We start from the raw sequence: 10,416 nt of genomic DNA, 5'->3' as shown, positions 1-10,416 counted from the left end.
TAATAGAATGGCTACTCCTCTCTCTCTTCGCCGTCTTCATATGTTTTATAATCTTGACCATACCCCTTGAATTTTTAGCTTCGGTGGAAAATCCCAAATATAGCGTCTCTGACCGAGTTCAACTACACAACTGCCACCAACAACACTCTGTACTACAACCTTAACCTCGGCATCACAATCAGAAACCCTGACAAACGGGCTACGTAGACTACCTTGGCATCCAAGTAATTAACTGCACACTACCAAGAGACGACATTTTATGTTTTGACTTTGAGCAGCTCGATAGTACCGTTTCATCAGGGCCACAAGAACACCACCATCTGTTTGGGCCCAAAATAGCTTAGTTTATAGTCGTTCTTGGTCCAGTAACATTCATCTAAAATCTTGACATGGGCTGTCTAGTTAGGGTTGGTCGAATCCTATTACGAAGAGGATTGGTTTAGATAAGGGTGAGGTAGTCGAACCCTAGTGCAACAAGAAGTCTTAAAGTTACGGATGCTTAGAATTAGAGCAACTCCAATGTTGCAAAGGCCCCCTAGGGTTATTCACTATTGAATCCACCCAGTGAATAGTAACTGCCCTTACTGAACAGTAACTATCTTTTGCATCTCTACCCCTACACTGAATAGCCCTAGCAATAGGCAACAAAATATTAGTATTTTTTTTAATAAAATAATCAATCTTTCACCAATTCTTACATTAATTCAAATGGGAAGTGTGAAAGTTTCAAGTTTTAACATTAATCTATCAAGTCAACCAAGAAAAACTCGTTAGTCTTAATTTTCAGAAAAAAAAAAAAATCAGAAAGGCAACAATCCCAACAAATAAAATAGCAAAAGGGTTCATCGAGCTGATTGATTTCGCTTCAAGGGTTTGTCGAATTTGATCTGCTTTCCGCATGATCTAGCTATTTTCTCAGCTGGGTCGTCATTTTTTCCTCTAAATTCTGTTGGGTTTTTGTAAAGTTTGGAAATTTCAGGGATTTTGGTGGGTTGTGTCGATGGCGGATAGAGGCGGTTCTGGGTGGTTCTGCAGGGGTGGGAAGATGGTGGGTTTGGGTGTTTGATGGTATTTGGATTTGATTGTTTTAGGGTTTGTGAGAAATGGGTTTGAAAGCTGAGGATGGTAAAATGGAGGCCTGGGACATCTGCAAATCAAAGGTGAGGAGGAAGAAGAAGCAGAAAGCTAATAGGGATGAGCTAACGTCACCCTGACATCATCCTTGCATAATACCCACTCTGGGTTCTCGGGCCAGCGATTCCCACGGGCCCCATCGGGCTCAATCGCCAGCTTGGGCTGGACCTTTTTGCTCGGGCGTTTTGGCATTGTTTGATAGCCAGTTTATCGGGCTATCAGCTCCGGTGGAGCTGCTCTTAGAGGATGAATCTGGTTTGTTAAGGAGCTTGGTTCAAAGTCTTATAGGGGTTAGGATTGGCCGAAACCTGATCAAATTGGGTTGGGGAGTTCTAATCCAAGTAAATTTCTAGCTCGACCATAAGGGGGCTTCGCTGCTATAAATAGTGAGGGGAGTGCATCATTCAGGGTCTCTTGAAATCAATACATAAATTGCCTTACATAAAGCTTCTCAACAACCTTGAGATTTTTTTCTTCTTCCCTTTCTTTTTGCCAACACATCTTCAGTTTGGATAAACAACACTGTGAAGGTAACCGGTGACATCTTCAGTTTGGATAGACAGCACTAGAGCCGTAGAATTAGTCGACTAAGGAGCTCTTTCAGTTTGGATAGACATCACTGCTTCGAGATCGAATGGTTATTTATCCAAGTCTAGGTCAACAAGATTTTCGAGTCTTTGTTGGTAGAAGTCATCTCATCAGCCTTCTCGACGAAGTGAGGTGTTACCAGCTTAGTAGGCTCGGCACATTGAAAGTTGAGTTTTATTTTATGATTGGATATTCGCAAGTATATTTAGAGTTCAGCATTCTGATAGCCGAACCACATTTACAATCAAGACATTTATCTCTTTTAAGTATTTGTGTCTGTACAGTCTGGTACCAGTTCAGCGTACTTATACTCTCATGAATATAATTACCGAGATTGTACCCGGCATCAGACGATTTGTGACTTCAGGCTCTAGAACCGAAGGCAGAGACGTGTTCCTTCCTCGGCCGCAGTCGTGAGATCAAGAAGTTAGCAGTGCGCTCAACGCCACATCAACATAGTTACTCCCTGGCCGACGAGTTGGCACGCCCTACACACAACCGAATGATGCACGTAGGCTTGGTATTTTTTAAAGTCAACACCATCTTACAGAATATAGTCATTCGGGGGCAGCAATATTTTGTAGGGTTTGGGGAACGTGATCGACTTTCCAAGTTTAAATTCGAGACTGCTGCCGACGTGTTTAGTATTCACTTGCAGCTTGCTATTCAGGCCAAATTATTTAAGTTCTTCCTTGGTGAGAGACCTTACACTACAAATTTGGACTGCAGGTTAATGGTTCCTTTGATGACAGGATCTTTTTCAATGCGAACATCTGTTGGTCGTGGTAATTTCAATGCTACAAAATGCTTCGATTCGTCCTTTTGATAGCCCTTACAAATGTAATTTTTATTCTATTTCTTCTTGTGTAAATTTTTTGTGGATAAAGAGAGTTTTATTTTCTGATGCATGGATGATCAGGGTTTTCTCATATATTGTGGGGTAATGTTATTATTACCATATTATTATGTATAGACTGTCTTTGAGATTTCAGGGCCTCTTTTGAAAAATTTATAAAGGGGCCCTTCTTAAGATTGTCTTCCAAAATATTTTTACAATATATTGATGCTAGAAATCAATAACTAAAACTGAAACAAACTTTAAAACTCACGCTAATTATCACTTCTAAATATTATTATCTCTACTAATTAATAAAACACAATTTTGTTTAGAGACCCCTTAAATTTTAGACCCTGTTCGGCCGATCGCTCCCCACCAAAATCGTCTCGGATTATGCCATGACTTTTATACCACACTTATTCTTTCACACTCCATTCTCCACGCCATCTCCTTTCTCCTCCCATTCACACACAATCTCCTCCTTCATTCCACTATTTTTTTTTTGAAATTTTATTTGGTTTCTAGTTGACAATATTTTTTCCCTTCACTGTTATAAAATGAAAGTTCTAGGAAGGTAATCATACATAATGTATGTATGATGAAATAATATTTGAAATCAACCAAGTAAAAAAATCACAAGACACATTTTAATTGATTTTAAATTAAAGTGCATGAAAAGTCAGTAAGTAAAAAAATAAAAATTTCTCAATAAAACACAAGAATAACAAGCTGATTTTTTTTTAAGATAAAAAATGGCTCTTTTCACTCAGGGTTGCTAAAAATGTTTGCTCTCAAATGATGTTTGATGCAGCAAAAACAACCAAAACCCTTATCCAATTCATACCATATTTTTGTACCACATTTTCATACCACCTTAGGTGGCATTTGAATTAATCAGATTTTTAATTAGGTTCATTATTTAATAAACTAATAATTAAGAAAAACTAGTTAATTAAATGATGATTGTGGTATACGAGGAGTATTTCTCCTTCCTTTTCCTGGGTTTTGCAAATTTGTCAAATGATGTGGTTGTCCATATCAAATGCCACATAAGGTGGTATAGAAATGTGGTATAAAAATATGATATGAATAGCATTACTGTAACATCTCACATCGACCAACGGAGCGAGGGTGATGTGCCTTATATGTACATGCCCACCTCCATATAGCACAAGGCCTTTTGGGAGCTCATTGGCTTTGAGTTCCATCGGAACTCTGAAGTTAACGAGTTCGAGTGAGAGCAATCCCATGATGGGTGACCCACTGGGAAGTTTTCGCCTGAGTTCTTAGAAACAAAACTGCGAGGGCGTGGTCGGGGCCTAAAGCGGACAATATCGTGCTACTGCAGAGCCGGTATGGGATATGACATAATAGTATCAAAGCCATTATGTCGTTCAGTGCGAGTGTGCTGACGAGGACGTTGGTCCCCTGAGGGGGGTGGATTGTAACATTCCACATCGACCAACAGAGAGGGTGTGATGTACCTTATATGTACATGCCCACTTTTATATAGCACGAGACCTTTTGGGAGCTTCATTGGAACTTCGAAGTTAAGCGAGTTCTGGCAAGAGCAATCTCAGGATGGGTGACCCACTGGGAAGTTCTCGTGTGAGTTCTCAGAAACAAAATTGTGAGGGTGATGTGTCTTATATGTACATACTCACCTCCATATAGCATGAGGCGTTGTGGGAACTCACTGACTTCAGGTTTTATCGGAACTCCGAAGTTAAGCGAGTTCGGGCGAGAACAATCCCAGAATAGGTGACCTACTGGGAAGTTCTCGCGTGAGTTCCCAGAAATAAAACCGTGAGGGCATGGCCGGGGTTTAAAGCGGACAATATCGTGCTACGACGGAGTCGGGACTAGGATGTGACAGAATGGTATCAGAGCTACTCTGCCGTTCGGTGAGAGTGTGCCGATGAGGGTGTTGGGCTCCTAAGGGGAATGGATTGTAACATCCCACATCAACCAACGAAAACGGGGTGATGTGCCTTATATGTACATGTCCACCTCCATATAACTGAGGTCTTTTGGGAGCTCACTGGCTTCGGGTTCCATTGGAACTTCAAAGTTAAGCGAGTTCGGGCGAGAGCAATCTCAGGATGGGTGACCTACTAGGAAGTTCTCGTGTGAGTTCCCAAAACAAAATCATGAGGGCGTGGTCGGGGCCCAAAGCGAACAATATCATGCTACGACGAAGTCAAGATTAGGATGTGACAGAATGGTATCAGAGTCATTTTTCCGTGTGGTGCGAATGTGCCGATGAGGGCGTCGGGTCTCTAAGAGGGGTGGATTGCAACATCCCACATCGATCAACGGAGAGGGGGTGATGTGCCTTATATGTACATGCCCACCTCCATATAGCACGAGGCCTTTTGGGAGCTCACTGGCTTCGGGTTCTATCGGAACTTCGAAGTTAAATGAGTTCGGGCGAGAGCAATCCCAGGATGGGTGACCCACTGGGAAGTTCTCGCGTGAATTCCCAGAAACAAAACCGTGGCGAAACCGATCTGGGATGTGAACATTACTCCAAAAACAATGAAGAAAAATATGATTTCTTTCCTTCTAATGCGCTGCTAGTTTTGCCGACTAATATCACTCGTGCATGCAAGGACGGTATGCGGCAGCATCCCTGAAAGATCTCTAAAAACACTATTTATTTTCAAACTAAATATTTGGCATTGTTTACATCTTATAGTGTTCCATGTGTAAATATGTTAAGTGAATTAACAAATGAAAAACAAGTTACCATATAAGAAAGTACTAATTACAAAATCTCACTAGATTAAATTGTACTTACACTAGTAGAGCAATTTAGATAAAACAGGTCCACCGATGAACGTACACTGTAGTGTCTGACCCAATAATGTATTATTATCTAAAAAAAACTGACACTTGACAATATATTATTACACCACAAAATATCACATGATGGTAAATCAGTTATATATAAGTCGTTTTCCGTCCTTCTCTTAGAGGGAACCATTAATCTAGTGGGTCCCACAATGTGGGCTCAATCCATCAACGGTCTTTCCCATACCTGGCTGATTTGGGAAGGAAAGTAGAAGCAAAATCATTAACTCCACAAAGTTGGAAATTTGGAGGGAAAATTAGTTATGAAGCGCTCGAACCAACCATTACTTTTGCACTTCTAGTCACGTGCACGGTCAACCGCCAGCACATGATCGGCTTCTCTCTCTTTACCGTCGAGGGCTAAATCTGTAAAATTCTACGCTCGTACACTTCACGTTCTTCCCTTCCTCTCGTTCAAATATTCAAAGAGCCACGAACAGAAAGAGAGAAAGAAAGCGCGAGAAATATCAATATTTTCTCGGAAAAAAAAAAATCTTGGCAACCAAACAGTCGATTCAATTCCTCTAGAGAGAGAAAGTCAAAATAGAGAAGCGCTTGATACTAATTGAGATGAAGAGCTTCCAGCGCGAAGTACTCCTCTGCGTCCGTACTGCTTTGTTTCTGCATTTCGTCGATCATCGCCGTCGTGGTGATCTGCGGCCACCATTTCGATTCTCCGGTGATAATATCCGACTCCAAACAAGATCGGTACACTCCTTTATGGATTCCAGGTGGTGCAGCTCCGAAGCAAGCTCAAGGGAGCGTATCATCGCCTCGCCATCTCGGATGATCCATCCAGTACTATTCAACGATTTCACAGCAACGACTTCGTAAATCAGACATCACTAGTAAGTTTCCGTCAATTTATCGTCCAGTCAAGAATTTGAACCGCCATTGAATCAGGTTTTTCTCCTAACTTTTGCATTTTAATTTTCTGTAGTTTTTAGCTAGCTCATTTTTCTGCTTCCGACATTAAAACTGTTATTTCTGAAACTTTGAAATCAGTAATTTAATTTAATTTTTTGTTACTTTCTGAAACGATCGATCACAGAGACACAAAATCCCCAAAAGGAAAGCGAGCGGAGAGCAAAAGCTGGAGCAGGGACTCGCCCGAGCGCGAGCTTCGATTCGCAGAGCAGCTTCGAGTCCGAACAGTTCGTCAACACCAAACGACGACGTACTATTTCCCGGTGGATCAGTCGTGTATCGTAATCCCGGCGCGTTTTATCAGTAAGCTAGCCTAAGCCGCCTTCTTAATTCGTTTCATAATTTCCTTTTCCGATCAAATTAGTAATTAAAATAAAAAGAAAAAACTGAACATCTCTGGAAAATTGATCGTCGTATTAATTAAATATAAAGCTGTTAAACTGCATGCTTTGCTTGAAAGGCACCGTTTGGGTAGCTATAGGGGGCGGCATAGGGTGGAGTGCGCACTCATTTGTGTTCTGCATCGTACCACATACTCACTCCCCCGTATACTCGATTGCTGCTGAAAAAGAGGGGAGTCATGAACTGGAGATAAATTTTTCTGGGTTCCGTGTTCCCCACAAATAAAGGATTAACAAGTTCTGCGAAGCCGACACGTATTAACTAAGATAATTTTTTTGCCAGGTGTTGGATGATGATTGTTATGACCACGTGTTAATCCTTTATTTGTGGGGAACACCAGCTCGCCTAGTGTTTCCGGAACCTAGAAAAATTTATCCTGGACTAGGCGAGTATACATGTTGGCATTCCTTTTATATTTATTCATTTGCTAATGGGTAATGTTAGAGAAACTAAATGATGTATCATCAATAGGAATAAGCACGTTTATCAACATTTAAGTAATAAATCAATCATTAACTTTTATATCCTTTAGTTTTCAAATTTTGTCTACAAATTTAGTCTCTTAGCATTACTCTTTGCTAATTGAAATTTAACTCTTCCATCCAATCAAATTTGGTTGACTTTATCTTCATACATGTAATTTATAGTTAGTGTACTATTTTTTAGTACAAGTTAGTGTATTGTTAGAGAAATCAACTCATTCAATTTAATGTGTTGGAATTTAGTATATTATGTGAATAAATATAGTCTAAAGCGTGATGTACATAGTCACATCAGTTAGTATTTTGAAAGTTAATCTAAAAAGTTCGGTGTCTCTAACATTAATTTACTCGTAAAATTTATTAACATCTATGAGTTATAATTGGTGTAATCGATAAAAGCATTTATGATTATGCCATGATTCATAATTAGGAGTAGGATTTAAATAACGTTGATGTTACATGTTCCGTCAATGATTCCGCAATACATGTAGGATTATGACTTTTAAACTATGGTTTAATTAAGTACCCAATTTAAATTAAGGAAGTTAATAGCTTAAGCTACCTTCATATCATGTGCATTCATGGAATCATGGAAGAATGTGAATTGACGCATCTACCCTTCAAAGTTTTTAGTATTTCACCGCATGCATTTGGACTGCAGGAGCTACACCGAAATGGAGAAAAAATTCAAAGTGTACGTGTACTCGGAGGGGGACCCACCGATGACCCACGACGGCCCATGCAAGGACATATATTCCATCGAAGGGCGGTTCATACACGAAATGGAGAATGGGGCAGCGGGCAGGAGGTTCAAGACCGAGAACCCGCAGAGGGCGCATGTTTACTTCATGCCCTTTAGCGTGACTTGGATGGTGAAATACCTATACAAGCCCTTAACCTACGACCTCACCCCTCTGAGGAACTTTGTGTCCGATTATGTAAGGATGGTTTCTGTGAGGCACCCCTTTTGGAATAGGACTCTTGGGGCGGACCACTTCATGCTCGCCTGTCATGATTGGGTTAGTTTCTCTCTCTCTCTCTCTCTCTCTCTCTCTCATGCCTTTAATTGATTGGTTTTGCTTCTGTGATATGCTTTGGTGATGAGAACTTTCTTGGCATGCTTGGATATATAGTTATGGGGTAGGAAGGATGTAAATGACGTTTTGGTTTGAAGTTTCTGTGGCTGCAACTTGAGGCATGGGGAAGTATAAAAGTGGAATGGTCATCTAATTAGTAGTGCTCTGCAATGGGGCTGAAAAGTCTTGGGACCTTAAGGAAGCTTCTAAATTTGGGCAATATAGATATCATCACACAAAGGAGAAAAAGAAACAAAAAAGAAGGTCCTACTTGGTATGGAGGGGTCCTATTTGGCATGGCCCCTTCCATATTATCTTTAAACTTACTGAAAATAAATTAACCAAAATTGTTTGAAACTAAGAAAAAAGAAATCGGTATACCACTCTCATATTATCATAAATAATTTTTTGAGAAGGATCAAAATTAGTAATTACGTAGTGAAGAATATTATATTTATACATTCAACGCCACTGTTTTATTTTTTTCTCAATATTGCCTTTATAAAAATTAAAAAAAAATGTTGGTAAATTTGGTAGTTGATAATAATGGTGATGCTAGAAAAGCATCTTTTTAATTTATATTTTGTAAAACATATAAAGTGGCTGTTGATGGGTGTATTTCAATTTTAATGATTTAAAGAATTTTAAAAAGTTGACCAACCATCAACAATCACATTTTGTGGTTTACAAAGCGTGGTTTAAAAATATAGTATTTCTAACGTTGCTCAGTTAAAAATTGTCAATTGATATCTAAAATAATCATCACGTACTCACATCCTTATCATTAATTATTAGAAATTGCGCCAATGAGAAGAGAAAGTGCATGAGGACTAGCTTAGGAGGACAATTTACATATAACGGGTTCACAGACAACTGTGGCATCTTGGTCTAATAATGACTTTTTATGTGGAGTGAAACTTACACATAGTAATGCATTATTGGATCGAAACATCACGTTGCCGGTGAAATGGCTTCATACAATTCCATCTCTTATCTTAGAGACATAGTTTTTCCATTTTGATTTTGATGATTGATATGCAAAGTTATGTAACAAATAAAAACTGAAATATTTGATTAATTGGGTCAAGATAAAAAATGAAATCAAACCGAAGATAAAAAACTTGGAGGGGGAAGGGAGGCATAAAGTATTTGCTAGTTTCCAACTTTCATGATAAGGTGAATTGTTTTTTATTTTACAAGAGATTAAATGAAATTTTTCCAACTAAATATTCTCAGGCACCCCGTGCGTCAGAAGGAAACCCACTTCTCTTCAACACATCAATCCGAGTCCTCTGCAACGCCAACACCTCCGAAGGCTTTAACCCTCAAAAGGACGTTTCCCTCCCTGAAATCCACCTCTACGGCGGCACAGTCTCCTCCAAGCTCATCTCACCGCCACCGCCCAACACCCTGCGTCCCTACCTTGCCTTCTTCGCCGGCGGCCTCCACGGCCCGATAAGGCCCATCCTCCTGGCTCACTGGAAAAACCGCGACAAAGACCTTCAAATTCATGAATACCTGCCCAAAGGCCTAGACTACGACTCTATGGTGCTCAAGTCCAAGTTTTGCCTGTGCCCTAGCGGGTATGAAGTGGCCAGCCCTAGAATTGTTGAGGCCATTTATGCCGAGTGCGTGCCGGTGATTCTATCGGAGCACTATGCGCTTCCGTTTAGCGACGTGCTGAGGTGGGAGGCGTTTTCGGTTAAGGTTGAGGTTTCGGAGATTTCGCGGCTGAAGGAGGTGCTGATGGGTATTCCGGAGGAGAAGTATGGGAGGCTGGTGGAGAATTTGAGGGTTGTGAGGAAACATTTTGAGTTGAACCAACCGGCTAAGAGGTTTGATGTGTTTCATATGATACTGCACTCCGTTTGGCTTAGGAGAATTAACCTTAGAATTGCCTAGATAATTATCTTCTTTTGTTTATATTTAGAGTAGTACTATCCACATACCTATTTTTACCTTTATACACCCTATTAATTTATACATACAGAAATGAGTGCAACTTTTAATCAGTATTACTAGCTACTATCACATCGTACATCTCATCTGATCTCGTAAAATTGAGCTTCGTACTCACCTCACAAACCCGACGTTCTATATAGCAGCCTCTAAGTAC

General features: G+C 40.1%; 1 protein-coding gene across 1 annotated transcript; it reads left to right on the top strand.

The window, feature by feature from the left end:
- The first annotated feature begins 1,103 nt into the window (after nt 1-1,103).
- Nucleotides 1,104-10,326, top strand: LOC103937919 (probable glycosyltransferase At5g25310). The gene is given in 8 exon segments (XM_009347899.3): nt 1,104-1,204; nt 1,337-1,475; nt 2,007-2,023; nt 5,990-6,143; nt 6,145-6,261; nt 6,465-6,643; nt 7,886-8,243; nt 9,537-10,326. Coding segments are annotated over 8 exon segments (1,731 nt in total). The 3' UTR covers nt 10,203-10,326.
- Nucleotides 10,327-10,416: the final 90 nt, after the last annotated feature.

This window comes from the organism of the source record quoted next, unplaced genomic scaffold, assembly GCF_019419815.1.
Source record: "Pyrus x bretschneideri cultivar Hongxiangsu unplaced genomic scaffold, Pyrus_bretschneideri_v1 Contig1, whole genome shotgun sequence".
Classification (NCBI taxonomy): domain Eukaryota; kingdom Viridiplantae; phylum Streptophyta; class Magnoliopsida; order Rosales; family Rosaceae; genus Pyrus; species Pyrus x bretschneideri.
This window is presented reverse-complemented; position numbering and strand designations above follow the sequence as displayed.